This window comes from Sarcophilus harrisii, chromosome 1 (assembly GCF_902635505.1).
Source record: "Sarcophilus harrisii chromosome 1, mSarHar1.11, whole genome shotgun sequence".
Lineage (NCBI taxonomy): Eukaryota > Metazoa > Chordata > Mammalia > Dasyuromorphia > Dasyuridae > Sarcophilus > Sarcophilus harrisii.
In genome coordinates, this window is record NC_045426.1 from 63252514 (window position 1) to 63269795 (window position 17282).

General features: G+C 34.5%; 1 protein-coding gene and 1 long non-coding RNA gene across 12 annotated transcripts in view; one reads left to right on the forward strand and one right to left on the reverse strand.

Annotated features, from left to right (window-relative positions):
• WNK2 (WNK lysine deficient protein kinase 2) overlaps positions 1-17282 on the reverse strand; it is a 229488-nt gene that overhangs the window by 84278 nt on the left and 127928 nt on the right. For all 11 annotated transcript variants that reach the window (XM_031956956.1, XM_031956948.1, XM_031956938.1 and 8 more), the window contains exons 6-7: positions 13150-13238; positions 12187-12406 (exon numbers count right to left, since the gene is read on the reverse strand). In XM_031956956.1, coding sequence (XP_031812816.1) covers positions 12187-12406; positions 13150-13238 — 309 coding nt within the window. The remainder of the gene's footprint in view (positions 1-12186; positions 12407-13149; positions 13239-17282) is intronic.
• On the forward strand, positions 3461-11585 carry LOC116422003. Its single transcript, XR_004232610.1, has 3 exons — positions 3461-3553; positions 4165-4222; positions 11520-11585. It is a non-coding gene; the product is annotated as an uncharacterized LOC116422003 (long non-coding RNA).

Consider the following 17282-nt stretch of genomic DNA (forward strand, 5'->3'; position numbering starts at 1 on the left):
GGTGACAAAGAATTGTTAATAATTTAGTGAACTACAAAGTCAACTTCAGCCAATAAGAAAACTAACAAGATCTCTGATTCTTTGAATACAACAGAATTCAGACCAAAAATAACAACCATTTCCATAGCAATTCTTACTATTTTCAAAGTGCTTTATATATATCATTTCATTTGATCCTCAGAACAAGTTAGTAAGGTAAGAGGTATAAGATATTCTCATTCCCATTTTACACATGAGGAAATTGAGGTTCAGAGAAATTATATAATTTTCCTATAGGCACTTAGTTACTAAGTATCAGAGGAAGGGTTTGAACCTAGATTTCCTACTTTTTGTTTCTGTATCTCTAGTGATTGATTGATTCTATTGAATCTACCAACCTGTCTACTACTCTAGGTTTTCTTTGTGATAGAAAGTTGCCACTGTGCTCTTTGCTGATTTGATCCAAGTATTATCATTTGAAAAGGAATTGTGATAAATGGAAGTATCCAGTAGGGCACTGAGGCAGGACAGTGAGAGGTCTGGAAATCATTTCATTGGAAAACCAGACAGAGGAGGAAAGGGGAGCTTTCTCCAAATTTCTGTGCTATAATGAAGTTCAAAACTAGAACTGATGATGAGAAGACTTGAGAAGAGAGACTTGAGCTCAAAAAGAGATTGCCTCTAAATAATAAGGCTATACACATGATGATGCTATCTGGCCTCTTTTACAAAGCCATTATGTTATCTTATTTGATTCTCTTATGGAAACTCAGAGGAAAACTCTAAGACAGCCAGGTGGCCCAATGAACAGAAGACAGTCTGGAGTAAGACCAAATTTCAACTTTGGCCAAGCTATACTGGGCAATTTACTTTAATGTTGCTTGCCTCAGTTTCCTCATCTGTAAAATGGGGATAATCTACCTCCCAGGGTTGTTGTAAGGGTCAAATGAAATAACACATGCCATGTTTTGAAGACTTTAACCTAAAAATAATAACAATAAAAACAATATTTTAGTGTTTATTATATATAAGCACTGTATTAAGCACTTTAAAATTATTACTTCATTTGAATGGACTAGATGATCTCAGAGGCCCCTTCTAACTTAAGATTCTATGACTACAAGACCTTAACTACCACAGTCCCAACAACAAGCTTAGCATCCCAAATGAAGTTGTTTCTAAGATACACCAACATAAAAGAAATTACTCATCTCTGAATGCCTGACATTAGCCAGCAAGAAAGCAGCAGGCAAAGAAAATGAATTTGAATTGGCTTGAACTTGTTTGCCCATTCATTTCTGTCCATGGTAATTTCACCCAGCAGGGATATCCCACAGAGGCTTAAGGTTTTTCTAGCATGACTAATGATGTTTAAAGACGATTGTTAAAGACCTTTAACAATGGAATCCCACATTTTACATTGCTTTGTTCCATGTCAAATCTATAGCCAATTGCCCCATATTTTCTGTACGACGTCTCTCTGCCTGTTTCCTTGGATTTAGTTGTTCCTTTCAGAGAGTATTTTTTACCTAGGACCAAATGGCACCAGATTTAACTGATGCTACTAGAATGCCACAGGGAATATCAGTGAGAGCTTTGGGAGATCTTGCCATGTACTTTGCAATATGGTAAATGACTCTTTACTCAAACAGAGGAAATGAAAAAAGAAGGGTAGGGAAGTAAAAAGAACATTAAGCTTCTGGAATTAGAAAGCCTTAGTTGGCCAGGCCACTTACTGAATATGTAATCATGGAAGGTGGGCTACCATTGATTATGGGCTACTATTTTCCCATCTGTGAAATGAGGGTAATGATACTTATACTACCTACCCCATAAGATTGTAGGGAAGAATAAATCTTGCAAACAAAGAAACAAACAAACAAAAAAAGCCTTTTGCTATTTGTGAACTGGCAGATGAATGCTGGTTACTCAAATCCTAATTAATGGACTTTCACTGTCTGGACTATCCAGAAGTCATGTTCTGCATGCTTATAAAAATCTAATGTTTCTCAGCCAATACAAAAAGTTCTCATAGAAAATAAAGTCAGTAGTTCTGCTCTTGCAAAATCATACTAAAAAAATTGGAGTGACAGAAGGCTATTAAATTCCTGACCTTCCAACAGCACCACATACCAATTTAGACTTGGTCCCCTGCCCATTTTGTGGCGATGCCACAGGGAGAAGCTTTTTTTAATCCACAAAAAAAGCAAGTAGCCAGAACTCGTACGTACAATTCTCTATGCTTTCACATATTTTGCCTATGCCAGAGACCAAGCTGAAAATGAAGATGACTGTATGTGTGTATGCAGGGAGGAATCCAGAGAAAAATTCAAGAAATTTTTGCTGAGTTCTCTTTACCTTCTAAGCTACAAACCTAGAAACAACAGTTGATTTTTCAGTGAAATTCCATCTTTAAATGAAAAAAGAATAGATGAAGCCTAAAAGCAGCAGTAGCGTTATCATTTGATTTCCATAACTTCTGATTTCAGTGAATCTTCACAACAGCTCTGCAAAGGACTACAAGGGTTTTTGCTTCCACTTTACAAATGATGTAATATGCTCAAAGGTAGCTATGTAATTTGTTGATAGTCACAGATACCAATGCTAGGAGCAGCATTTGAACTCAGGTCTATCCTGATACCAATATCATTGTTCTTTTCATTGCAATAATCACATAAGTTTGTAAAGATGTGTTTTTCACATGGCATTCTCCCAAAAGAGGGTTCTGTGAGATATCTTGTAACTTTTTTTTCCTCATAACTCTTTCAAAGACAGAGCAATACTTCATCCTAAAATGTTTACAACAACTTCTTGAAGAATACAGCAAGTGATAGGAAACCAATGGCAGCAATAAAAGTAAAAGCAGTAGTAGAGGCAATGAATGTTAAGAAGTAGCAATAGGAATGAGAAACTCAGAAATGAGTAAGAGAAAGAGCCAGACACAATCAGTCAATCAATCATTCAATACCTCTACCTCTGCCTCTGCCTGCTCTCTTTCTCTCTGTCACACACACACACACACACACACACACACACACACACACACACACACAAAGATAGATCATATAGAATTGTAGGCAACAAAGCAAAAATTGTCATGGTAGAGCATCATAGAACTGAGAATTGAAAAAGAGACTGGAATGAAGGAACCATGTGACATAGAACCACATAGAGAAGAAAACATGGACCTTATCTTTGACTAATGCCATGAGTCATGTGGAATATAAGTCCAGGAGAGAAGTTAATGCTATAGTGACCCTGACTTTTCTCCCCCCAAATATGGGGAGGCTTACTCTTATGGTAATGCTTTCAGAATCACAGATACAGGTCTCTGTGGGAAGTGGTTTGGTGAGTATAGGAGACAAGAATGGAGAAGGGGCTAGGTTTTTTGTTTTTATTCTTACTGTCTCTAGATTGGGGTGTGAGCCTGCCTATTTAAAATCTTATTAAGTAAAATTCTGTTCTATATTTTTTTGGGGAAAAGATAAGAGTATCACTTTGTTGAAGAAGAAAAAAATGTTGGGATTTGGAGACATGAAACCAAGACTGAATTCTTACCATGAATAATTCCTAGGTGAGTATTAAACATGAGCAAGTCAATTCATCTCCCTGAGACTCCATTTCCTCATATGTCAAATGGAAAGCAATAATGTATAAGACCACAAAACTCATGGGCTTTTTGTAAGGAAATTGTTTTGTAAAGCTTGCAAAAGAGTAAGCTACTACTTAATGTTGAAGATTCATTTGTTCTTTCATTTAGGGCTTATTCCTAATGGGTCTCCAGAAGCAGCTAATGTTGGAGGCATTTGATGTCTGAAGACCACCGTTTCAGAACAAAGCAGATATCCCACTTTGTTTTAAAAATAAAATCTCTCATTGGAGAGACAATGTCTAAACTCAGGAGATAGATCCCAATATTAGAGAGATAGTACATGAGGGCAGATCAGTTACTGACATTTTAAATGTGTAATTACACAAGTAGCTTCATGACTTCATAGCTGTGCCATAATCCTCAATTGCTAGCCACTCAAAGTGGTGACACACTAAGGCAATATAAGGTTTCAGCCTTTCATGCCTTAGGCCCCCCACCCAGAGATATAGGGGAAGGGTGACACTATCATGTGCTACATGAGGAGAGATAGAATCTGTCTTCACTATTCACACCAAGATATTTTCTTATTATAGGAAAGGGACAAGATTAAATAATAAGAAAGGGAGAGGAACGGGAACACAGTGAAAAAAGGTAGGGTCAAATCTTCTTAATTTTCTGCAATCTGGGCAAAAATTAGTCTATTAGTGAAATCTGAACTGTGTAAATTACAAAAGAAAAAGAAGGTGTAGCATTAAAAGAGGGCTTAAATTGAAATGTAAAACAAAATGAGAATGCTGGTTTTCTTGTCTGAAATGTAAAGATTTTAACTCAATTGCCAAAGATTTGATATTCAAAACAAAAATATCCCAATGACCCAGCAAATTAAACTGGAACTCACTTTCTTTCTGTAAATATAGGTGTATATGTGTGTGTGTGTGTGTGTGTGTCTGTGTATGTGTGTATACACACACACACATATTGTTGTTCAGCCATTTTTTATTCTATCTGAATCTTTTTGAGACCATTTGGAATTTTCTAACAAAGGATATGGAGGTGGTTTGACATTTCCTTCTCCAGCTCATTTTACAGACAGGGAAACTAAGGCAAAAGGGATTAAGTGATTTGTCCAAGGTCACATAGCTACTACATGTCTGAGGCAAGCTTGGTATTCCTGACTGTAGGTCTGACTATCTATCCACTGTACTATCTAGCTGCATGTGCATGCACTTTTATTTATGTGTGTGTCTACAGAGTTTGCTTATTAGACCACGTCAACTTAAAATATTTTGAACAGATTCATAGGCTTATCCTGATTCTGTTCTAAACATTAATCAATGATTTGGATAAAAACATGGAAGGCATGATTACCCATACTGTGAATGACACGAAGCTGAAATTAACTGAAATATCATATGGCATAATTGGAAGCCTTTAAAATCTTGAGAGAGAGAAATGATGTGGGCAGGATTCAACAACAATAAATTTAACTTGATATGCATAAAGTATTCTATTTGTATATTTAAAAAAAACAACACAATTTTATCCTACCAAATTAGTACAAGGTGGGGACAAAAGAGTAAGACAGGAAGTTGCTTTGAAGATATTAGATCACAAGATCATAAATGCAGAACTGGAAGCTACTTTAAAGGTCATATAATCTAATCCCATCATTTTAACAGATGATGAACCTGAAGCCAGGAGAAGTTAAGTGATTTATCGTAAATCACATAAAAGTTTTATGTGGAAGAGGAAGGATTGGAGAAAGGGTCATCTCACTCCAAATTCAATTTTCTTTCTACTCTACTGTGACCTAGAGAGGATCTAGGTATCTGATTCAGATTTCTCTGAATACCTAGTAGGGCACCAGAAGATATTTTTGCTCTGAGAATCTCTTTTCTATATCAACTAAAATTTGATACAATTCTTTTAGTGTCACCAATGAGGAATTCAGTTGTGTTAAAAAATTCTTCTCTTTTTATATGTCTATATCCCTGGGAATACTACTGAGGACTGTTAAATTTAATCTTCTTTTATGAGTCCAATTTCTTGTAGAATGCAGCATAATATGCCTGTAATGCTACCAGTGGCCAGCAGATGGATAGCCGTGGTTGGGCTTATTGTATTGTCCTAATAGGGAAGCTTCCCAGAGGTGTGAGGACAAGAGGGATGAAACAGAACATTCTTTCCTACTTAGTATCTTAGCTCTTAGAGCTGGATGTGACTTTAAGGATAATCTGGTCCAACCCTCTCTGTTTATAAATAAAGAAACCTAAAGGTGTGAGAGATGAGTTGCCCATAGTCACATGGGTAGAAAGGAGAGCTGGGATTCTGAGCCAAACCTCCTAAACTCTAGATCCAGCAATTTTTTTTATCCCATGGTCTTATTATGCTTTTTTTCCCCACTGAAGTAAATGTTCCCTTCCACTTTAGTTAAGGTAACAAGGAAGATCTACTCTCCCTTGTCTAATGATTGATCACTCAGAGCCAAAAGTGAAAAGATACAAAAACCAAAAAATGTTTTGCTGTGCCTTGGCTGCTCTGAAACTACTCAGTAATCCAATTCTAGTTTTCCCTCTTCTGTTCTTAAAATCTTGCTAACATTGCTTTGGGTGTCAACATTCTCTGGACTGAGATCCAGCTTCCCAAATGCTTAAAATTAAAAGGCTACTTCAGTCTCTGGGAATGAGAAGTCCTAACTCCGGACTTTTTATTTATCAGATACAAGACATTAATTTGCCTGCTTAAAGCTTACAGAAATTAGGTTGCTGCATCTTCCTGGTTCTTTATCTTTTTTTTTTTTTTTTTATACAAATGCATCTTCTGCTCCACAAGACTTTAAGTCAGAAGAACCAAAACTGAGAGACATAGATGAAATCTGTTTGTACATTCTTCAATTACTATTTTACAATCGTGAAATTTTCTCCCTTTTATAAACATAAGACTTTTCTATTCGGTATTTTAAATTGACATGGTTTGTGTATGAATGTGTGTGTGTGTGTGTGTGTGTGTGTGTGTGTGTGTATGTGTGTAGATGTGTATATTTAAATAATATTCTGTTGGCTTCCAGTCTAACACATGTCATAGACCTGCTGACACAAACCGCTTTTATAAATAGGTCATGGTCATCATTGTGCTATCTCTAGCTTACCATTATTCTTAAATACTTGCTACAAGGTCAGTTCAAGAAGGTCTATTTAAGAGATCAGAGGTTTAATGACCCCAAGAAGAGATGAGGAAGCACCACTCCTCAATACTACTGCAAAAGTAGAAGGTGCATCTCTGAAAAGGGGGTGGAACACTGCAAATATTTTCAAATTTTTTCAATATGCTGAGCACAAGAATTTTGTGGATTCTTTTCCCTTTTTCTTGTTTTTATTACCTTTAAAACTATGTGATTATTCTCTGAGAAGAGCAAAGGGGAGGAATACTAGGCAATGTAAAGATAATATCAATAAAATTATTTTTTTAAAAAAGATGATAGATTCAGAGCATGAAAAGGACCTTAAAGGTCATATAGTTCAACACCATAATTTATTGATACAGAAACTGAGGACCAGAGAAATTGTGGCCTGCCTAAGATCACTTGCATTCTAGTTAAAAGACACAGTCAAAATCTGAATTCAGATCTTCTGACTCTAGATTAAATATTGTGCCCTGTTGCCTGGCTTCATTATTGACAAGTGAAGAAGTAAAACCATTCTTTAACAGTAGTTCCCTCAGCAGATATATAGATTGATTCCTTCTAAGATGAGAAATTCTTTGAGAAGTGAAAAGCCAGAAAAATCACTGTGATGTATAAATCAGGATAGGAGAAGACTAAACAGTGATAAAACATACATTCAAATTTCACACGCTGAATGTTGAAATAGACAAATTTTTGTTTAAAATTTATATTTATAATTAAGATTGTCAAAAATTATAATATATTAATTCAAGTTTGTTAAACATTAGTTACATACAATTAACTTTCTTTTAGAGTAACACAATTACCAGGGAAATCTATGTGAGCAAAACATGATAATTTTCATAATATCCTTACAAGAGAATAAAATTCAGGCTAGAGATTAAAATCAAAATAGTCAAAAATTAGCAATTAGCAATAGTCAAAATTAGCAATTAATGGTTGTATGTCCATATTTAAGGGGATCTCTCATGGCCCTACCCTGCTTAGCATTTTCATTAAGGATTTGATTGGAATCATAGCATGTACAAATTTCAGAAGTGTGTTTTTGTAAGACTGAGAGAGAAAGGTAACTACAACAGAAGACAGAAGCAAAATTGTCTTGAAGGGTTGGAATGGTAGGCCTCAAACAACAATATTACATTTACCATTATTAATTCCAAATCTTTCACTTAAGTACAAACACCATCTACACAAGTACTGGATTAAATCTATCTGTCTTGGCAGCTGTTCACTCAAAAAAGATCTAAAAATTTTAATTAATCACAAGCTCAATTAGAGCCAACAGTGTGACTCAGCTTATTAAAAATAAAAAAACCTAAATATTTTAAGCTGTATTGATTAAAATATTAAAATATAACATCTAAAGAGAATTAATATCAAAATAAAATGTCCAGATCAAAAGTCATTCCATAGCATTCATGTTAGTAAGAAGACAATTGGAAACAATAAGTTTGATTCTGGATATTACATGTTGAGATGCAGAGATATGACAACGTAAAGTAAAAAAGGGATGAGAAATATGTAGATACCATCTTATACAAGGAATAGCTCATTAGTGATTCATATGAAGAAAAGACTTAGGAGAAATGAAAGATGTGAAAGGTTATCATTTTCCCATAAATTATCCCATGTCACTTCAGCGCAAAGAGAAGGGTTAAGGTAGAAATCACAGAAAAGCAGATTTCAGATAAACATGAAAAAGAACTTGCAAATAATTCTATTCAAGCCCTCAATTTGCTTCATGGAGATTTATATTTGCTTGTTTTGTCTATGTCTGAAAGAAACACATTGAGATCAACAATTTTTATAACTTCATGGTCTGTTTCTTCTTGTTATTATTAAAATGTTAAGTATTTAGATGCTATATACTATTTGGTAAATCTTACTATAAATTAACATAATGATTAATTTTTTCTTTCCTGCCATCTGGCTATAACTAAGAACACTGAGAAATGAAAAGAGATTGAATGTGAGAATGAGAAAATTAGGAAGTAGGAAGAGATTTTAAAGCAGGAGTCCCAAGAAGAATAAGCACTGATGGATTCTCTAACAGAAAACTTTATTAATAAAAAAAATTGTTACTGGTGGAGGACATAAAATACTAAGATCTGAGAGAAGGGCATAGAGAAGGAGGAGAAAAAATTACAAGGACAAATATCAAACTTTCCCCTAGGACAGCTTCCTTCCTTTCTTCCTTTCTTTAGAGTACAACTGAGAAATACTTCTCTTTGGAAAATGGGACACAGGATAAAAGAAGTATTATAACCTAATAATCCTATCCTCCAAAGTCTAAGTAAATAGCAAGGTAAAGTGTAAACTGACATTTCTAGTCTGCAAAAAGGAATTTCTCTCTGAATGACGGATTCCAGATCTATCTTGACAACACTGTTCATTTCCTAATCTTCACTTTTCTGTGTTTTCATTGAGACGACACCTGGATTGAAGCAAACAGAAGCCAGGACAGTGATGTAGGAGATAATAGAAGGTGTTGCTTTGGGGTGAACAGCAAAATCAACTAATTACACATTTATTAAACAAAGTACCTGTACTAACTTGTGTAAAAAAACTGATTTCTATAGATAAAAACTGACATAGTCCAGCATGTATTTGTGGAATACATCAAAACCCAAATTAGTGTCATCTGAATTAACAGGGGTTTATTGTTCCAAATCATCAGATTGAACAAGTCCAAAATAAAGAGCTTGTCAGAATACACTTCACTAAACAGTTAAAGAAAGAATATTTTGAAGAAGTCTTTTAAATGAGGTTACAAGGCACTTCCTAGGCTGGCTGTCAATTTTATCTTAACTCTTCCAACTTGTGAATACAGCTCCTGGTGGATGTGGGTTTTACAGAGACCTGTCAGCTAGGTAGGCAAGCTCTTGCTTGGCAGGCCTCCAAACACAACCACTTAGGAAGTGGTTGTTTCCCTGGGTGTAAGTCAAGTTGACTGGTCTAACTAGATGTGCATTACTTACACCTGTAAAGTGGTATTTGGTCAGGTGTTCCTCCATTCACCACATCTTTATTTGAATTAAAAGTTGATGGAAAGCAGATAAATAACAAGAAAAGAAGGTTCTTGGCCCTATTTTCTCGCCTTTTATTCTATCCTATAATGGTCTTACTGAGGCCTAAGGCACCTCAGTGAACAGCACTATAAAAATCACTCTCTCAAGCCCAGAGCTCTAATTTGAGATTCAAACTGCACCCCTATCTGGCACTCAACCAGGAAGCATACTGCAGTGAATGAGGGCACTGGACATGGAGTCTGGGAGGCCTTCAATCAAATACTGGCTCAGACACTTAAAGTTAGCCTTGGAGTCCCCATCTGTAAAGAGAGAATTGGACTTACTGGCCTCCAAGGACTCTACTACCTCTAAATCCTGGGGACACATAAAATAAAGTTCAATCTCTCTGCATCCATCCTTCCCAAAAGAATTGCTCTTCCTTCTGGGTTCCTTGCCTATGCCAGTGCTGCCATCATTCTCCTAGTAACTGAAGCTCAAATACACCTTCTCTTTGCTTGTGTCATTCTCCAAGTCAAACAATTTTCTCAGTTCTTTGGAAGATGTGAACCTCTGAGATATGTTTTGTAATCCTAGCTTCTTTTCTCTATCTATTGCTTATATATTGGTAAAGTCTCTCATTATTGTGTACTCTTAATTCCAGGCTCCTAATTAGGCTACTCTTTTCCAGGCCGTTGCCTCTCCAGTTCATTCTACAAATTGCTATCATATTAGCCTTCTGAGCAAATATCTGATTACCATGATAACATGTTAAAATTATGTAGGATATTATGGGTGACAAACTACTTTTATGCACGTTGCATCTCTTGTGCTTGCTGTATCCTATTTAGGAGAATGAAATAAAATCACCAGGAAAGTAAACTGGGCCAAGGTAGAGATGCTAGTTAAAGGCCCACAGAATTCCTGGCTAACAGGCCACAACCAAATGATCCAGGCTCCCCATCGCTCCAACTATCACTAAACTACAATGGAAATTTCATTTACTAATTTTGTGATTTGGGGCACTCTTGGATTTGGGCCCTTGGATTCTTCAGTTGCAAAATGAGAGTGTTAAGCATAATAATCATTTTCAGCTTTTAATCTATAATCCTACGTTTCCTTGGCTATGTCAACAAGTGAAATACCCTCCTGGTATGGGCCACATTGGACAGGTCAATATGATACTCATAAAAACACTGGGATTATATTACTCCTCTGCTAAAAACAAACACTGCCACAAAACTAATTTTAAATAGTTCTGCACTATATTCCAAATAAAATTTAAACTATTTTCTCTAATACTTGAAGGGCTTCATTACCCAGCTCCAACATATTTTCCCCAAATTTTTTACAATGCTCCTTTCTATGCACATCAATGCACTATGACTAAACCAAGTTACTCATAATATTCCACATGACTCTGGCTAAGTGACTCTGGACAAATCATGTAACAGCTTCCTGCTCTAGAAAACTCTAAGATACCAAGTTGCAGAGAAGGTGCCAACATATACTGATAGAAGGATTTGCCTCATCTAGGAAGTACCAATATCAAGGATATCAGAGATACAGTGCCTTTCCCTATCTTCTACTCATAGACAACAGTTCCTGTCTCTAAGCCTTTGCTTATGTCATCACTTCAAATAAACACAAACCCTCTTCACTTATCACATTCCCCCTTGTATTTAAGTTATTTTATGACTTATCTCCACCACTAGATAAAGAGCAAGAATTGTGTTCTAATCATATTTGTTTCCCACAGTTACTACCATGATTTCCAGTATACAGATGGTGCTCTATATCTATCAGGCAAATGCATGGAAGAAAGGTATGTATATCCCACAATCTGACAAGGAGAGAAGAAAGATGAGAGGAAGAGAGCAAAGGAGAGGGGAGGAGAAGGAAAAAACATGGATATCAGAAATTAAAAGTTCAATTACTCTTGCAAAAAAGCTTAGAAATATTAAACATTTGCTTCCATAAGCACAAGCAACTAGAATTAACCAAAGGAATATATTAAAATTATCTCTATTTCTCTCAGTTTCTAAATTACATTGAGGATCTAATGTTTCATTTTGGGGCCTTTATCCAACATTTTTCCAATTCTGTTAATTTTTTTTTCTATAAATCACATCTAATAAAATTTCTAACTATATTTCAAAACATACAACATAAAAATGGTAATTACTTACTAATTTCCATTCTTATAACTATAATTTTCCCATTAAAATGATAAGCTTATTTCATTAAATTCATTTATCTTTTGAACTATGTTTCACATTTTTAAAATTTAGAATTACTATGTTCTCTAGATGCTTATAACTTGTAAAATTTATGAGATCCAATTTTTTTGTCCTTTTATTTTTTTTAAAAGTTACTACTTATGCATTTATTGGGGGAGGGAGGAGATAAAGAAAGTTCATTTTTACCATTTCTTGTGCAACATCATCAGGAGTCTCCTTCTCCAAATCAAAAGTAAACTCAATTGCTCCATTATCTTTGGGTTTTCCTTTTAGTTTCTTAGGATCTTCAACCCAGAGCCTTAAGGCAATAGAGGATTTCCTACCATGGTCCTCTTCTGCTAGTTCCACTCTTACCCCAGTGTCTTCCGCAAAAAAAGCATGACCCAATAAATCTTTAATTTCATATCTGGAGAAGGACAAAAGCAAATGTTTAGGTGGCAAATTAATAGACAATATAAAATAACTGATGATCTTCATAAAATTCAATGAAATATGTTCTTCAAATTAATTGTCTTGGAGCTGGCCATAGTGCTGAACAACTAACCCTTAAGAATTTCCTTATAAATATTTGCTATAAGTTTTCTCCCTTCCCATGCTCTGCCCTACCTTCCCACCCTCATTCTACATCAAAGGAGAATATACTTGTTGACAATGAGTACCTAGCTATGTATCATAAACAACTTCTATCTCTTGTGTGCTATACCTTATTAAATTAGGTAAACATTCTACTTAAACCAGATTTACTTATACCAGGGGTCCTCAAACTTTTAAAATAAGGGGCCAGTTCACTGTCCCTCAGACTGTTGGAGGGCCGGATTATAATAAAAACAAAAAATTTGTTTTGTGGGCCTTTAAATAAAGAAACTTCATAGCCCTGGGTAAGGGGGATAAATGTCCTAAGCTACTGCATCTGGCCTGCGGCCATAGTTTGAGGACCCCTGACTTATACCTTTAATAAAAGGTATAAATTCACGCACAACAATTTTATTAGCTCTGTTATTTCAAAATGGCCAATACATAAAATATCTAAGGCATTCCTCCCTTTTCTTTCAAAATTCTCTATTTCTCTTTTAGGAAATGAACCAACTTTCAATCATTTTAACTTGAAAAATAATGCAAATAATCAATTATATTTCATTGAAAACTAACCTTTCTTCCTTGTTTTTGCAGATGCATTCTCCAATAATCTCCTTAATTTCAGGATCATGTACTTTTTCAAAGCTGGCTGGTTTGATACCCTGCAAAGGTAGGAAAAACACACCAAAATTCATTTTAAAAACTGAGAAAACATTAATTTCTAGATGTAGTGCTGTGACAATAAACCTATCAGTGAGTTACATTGCAGGAATGGATAAAATAATAAAAAAAAAATTGATGAGAATTTTAAGGGAAAAAAAACAAACAAAACTGAGAGGGCAGAACATCATTAGCTCTTGATTTTGTTTATTCCTGCTATATGAAAATAGTTTATTTTTTTACTTGTTTAGAAACAGAAAAATTACTACTGAACACTACCTAAGTAAGATCCAGAAGCAAGCGAACACAACAGTTCAGTAAACATTATATAGCATAAATTATTGAAAAGACAGAAAAGTAATTTAAAAAAAAACAAAGTTTATACCACCATACTATGTCATATCACAAAATACACACCAAACATACATAACTGAAATATAAATATAGTGTTTATGTATTAGGAAATTAGTCAAAAAAAAAATAAAAAGATTGCCAGACAAAAACAGTATTGCTAACTATTAATCACCATATGGAAAAAATTATTCAAATCACCAATAAATGTACATTTAAACAACTCAAGCATACAGCAAATCAGTGAAGATGAGAAAAGAAAAGAAAGAGTTAATAGATTATTCATAAGTAGGAAGAGGTTGTAGAACATAAGCACAAAAATATACTTTTTTGGCAAAGCTGTAAATTAATCCAAATACCCTGAAAAACAATTTGGAATTACATGAGAAAAATTGTTAAATTGTTAATGATTTCATCACAGGGCACAGAAATCAAAGAGGTCAAAGACAGAGAGAGTTTCATATGTGCTATAATATTTGTAATAACCCTTTTTCTGGTAGCAAAGAGTCAGGGAAAAGTCATTGCCCATTAACTGGCAAATTCCTGAACAACATGTATGTTGAATATAATATAACATTATTCTGCCACTAGAAATAATAAATATAAACAATTCAAAAACTCTTGGGAAAATCTATATTAATTGATTCATATAGTAGTAAGCAGAACCAAATGAAGAATATACTTGAAAATTAAAATAATGCAAATTAAAATAAACTCAACTTGCTCCCTGCTGTGACCAACCTTGGATCAGAACAAATGAAAATGCAAAGATATACTTCCCTTTTACCAATGGAATGAGGACTATGAATGTACAATGTTGTACTGCATCATCAGACATTCTATTAACTGGTTTTACTTAGCTGTATTTCTTTGTTATGAGAGTTAAAAGTAGGGGATAAGATATACAAGGAAATGATTGGAGTATAAAAAGTAGATGGCATCAATTCAACTTCAAAGGAAATTCAATTTAAGGATGAAGTTGTCAATTCTAATCCATTCACATCTCATTTTTCCAACATAAAAACATTTAAAATTTGAGTTTTTTGATGCCAACAGGCTTAAGGTTTTTGTTATCTCTGTATCCCAAAGAGATCATAAGAGAGGGAAAGGAACCCACATGTGCAAAAATGTTTGTAGCAACTTTTTTTGTGATGCAAGGAATGGGAAATTGAGTGGATGAACATCAATTGGAGAATGGTTGAATAACAGGTAATGGATTGTTATATAAGAAAAAATTAGCATGACGATTTCAGAAAAGTCTGGTAAGACTTCCATGAAGTGATGTTGACTGAAGTGAACAGAACCAAAGGAACACTGTACATGTAACAAAATTATTGTGATAATCAACTGTGATAGACTTGGCTCTTTTCAACAATGCAGTGATCCAAGGTAATTCCAATAGATTTGGAATGGAAAACACTTTTTTTTTTTCCTGGCAATCTCTTTGTATTTTTTTGACTGATTTTCCTAATATATAAATAAATATATAATATATGTGTTTCAGTTATGTAACTATTTGGTGCTCATTTTGTGATATATGGCATAACGATGGTCTAAACCTAATTTCTATCCCAATCCATATGCAGAGAAAGAACTATGGAGACTGAATGTGGATTGAAGCATAGTATTTTCACCTTTTTATTTGTTTTGTTTTGTTTTTTTCTCTTGGTTTTTTCCTCTTTAGTCTGATTTTTCTTGCAATAGCATGAAAAATATGGAATTATGTTTTTAAAAATTGCACATATATCAGATTGCTTGCTGTCCTGGGATAAGGAACGGGAGGGAGAAAAATTTGGAATACAAGGTTTTATAAAAGTGAATATTAGAAAAAATGAATTTGGAAAAATAAAATAATATTAAAATTTGAGTTTCTGGAGGAAAGTGATCCTATTTTTGCATTTCTTTGTACTGTCCCCCACTAATTGGCATAGTGCCAGCCAGAGTAAACAATTAATGAACACCTGTGATTGGTTATTTTTTAAATAGATGCAAGTCATTCTTGTTGATGATACTTTAAAATAAATTTGTGGGAGTCACAACAATTAAATTTGTAAATCTTCCCTTTTACTTGCATTGTGTTTATGTAGTGTGAGCCAAAATTTGAAAAGACCCATTTTTGAAAGACGTTCTATGATAATTTTTATGCTCTGAAATGGGAGCTAATTCAATCTGATGTGTATCTGTCATGACAGCTGCAAGTTAACGGCTTTCACATGTTTTGTCATCATTGAAAGAAGAAGCAACAATGTCACAGTTTACTCTTTTAAATTTGAAACCACAGTAGTCCTTAAATGTAGGATTTAATGTTTGGATTGGAGCTCACAAAAACTTGGTTAATTCTGATGGCCAAATAAAGTTTGTTTATATAAAACAGAGTATAATTACTAAAATAACTTGAGCTTCTGGGTTTGTCACGTGGTGACCAGTTTTGTTTTTAAAATTGCACACTTTAAGAAACCATTAAACAATTTTTTTTAACCTTATCTACTCCTTTTCCTGCCATCATTACTAAAGAATTCATAGAAAAGATACATAAGAGACTCTGAAATCTTTACAATGAATGAAGTCAATCTTAAAAAGCAAATCTAACTAAAAAAAAGAATTCTATAAATGTTTCTCTATGCTAGGTGGATTTAATAACACACATTTGCCAGGTATAACTATTTCTGATAGTTCTCTAGAAACTAGTTGTATACATAATAAGGTAAAACCAAACTCACCTGTGCAATCTGGTTCCTAGAGACAGCAAACTTATACTGTTTATTAACTTACTGGGATATACTGACATTTTTTGGGAACAGATGCACTACATTAACTCAAGAGTAAGGGGATATGGATAAAAAACCATTTTTTGTTGCTCATCATTTTGATGAGTGATCTCAGGCAAGTCACTTAGCCCTTCAGCTAAGTTTTCCTTATGTGTGAAATGAGGGGGTCAGATGTCCTACCTTCAGTTCCAGTTGGTCAAACTGTTTACATTTTTCTAACAATCCAATTCTATTCAATACTGATGAACCACCTACCATATGGAAGGTACTAAGGATACCAAATAAAGAACCACAGAATCATTACTCCAGGAAGCTTCTGGGAATGGCAGAACATAATACAGGCATAGTGAAGTAAATATACGGAACTAGAGGAGGAAGCAAATTCTAAAAATGGGATGACTGGGGAAAGCCTCAGGGAGAAGGTAGGATAAGAACTGAGTCATGAAGTAAGAAAAATATTGATTGTTGGAGATAAATGCACTGAATGCATGGAAAACCTACAGGACTGCTTGGAAGTAGGTAGAGGAGTGTCCAGTTTGAAAAAGTTTAATAGTCCAATTTGAGCAATCTGAAAGTATATGAAGGATAGTAATAAGAAAGGTAGATTGGAGAGATGGAAGGGCCTTATATACCAAGCTAAGGAATTTGCATTTTATCTTAGAGGCAAAAGGATGTTTTTAAGCAAGGAAGTAAATTGTTCAAACTTGTCCCTTAGGAAACAGACTAGATGGGGGGGGGGAGGGGGCAGTGTTTTATAGTGGCAGGTAAATGAAAAGAAAATGGAATGGTAAAAAATTATAATGAGATTTTGAGACCTAACAGAAAGAAGAAAAATACTCTCAACAGAAAGGGGGGAAAAGTAAATGTAGAAGAAAAGATAAGTTTGTTTTTTAATGTGTTGCATTCATTCATAGGAATAATATTGAC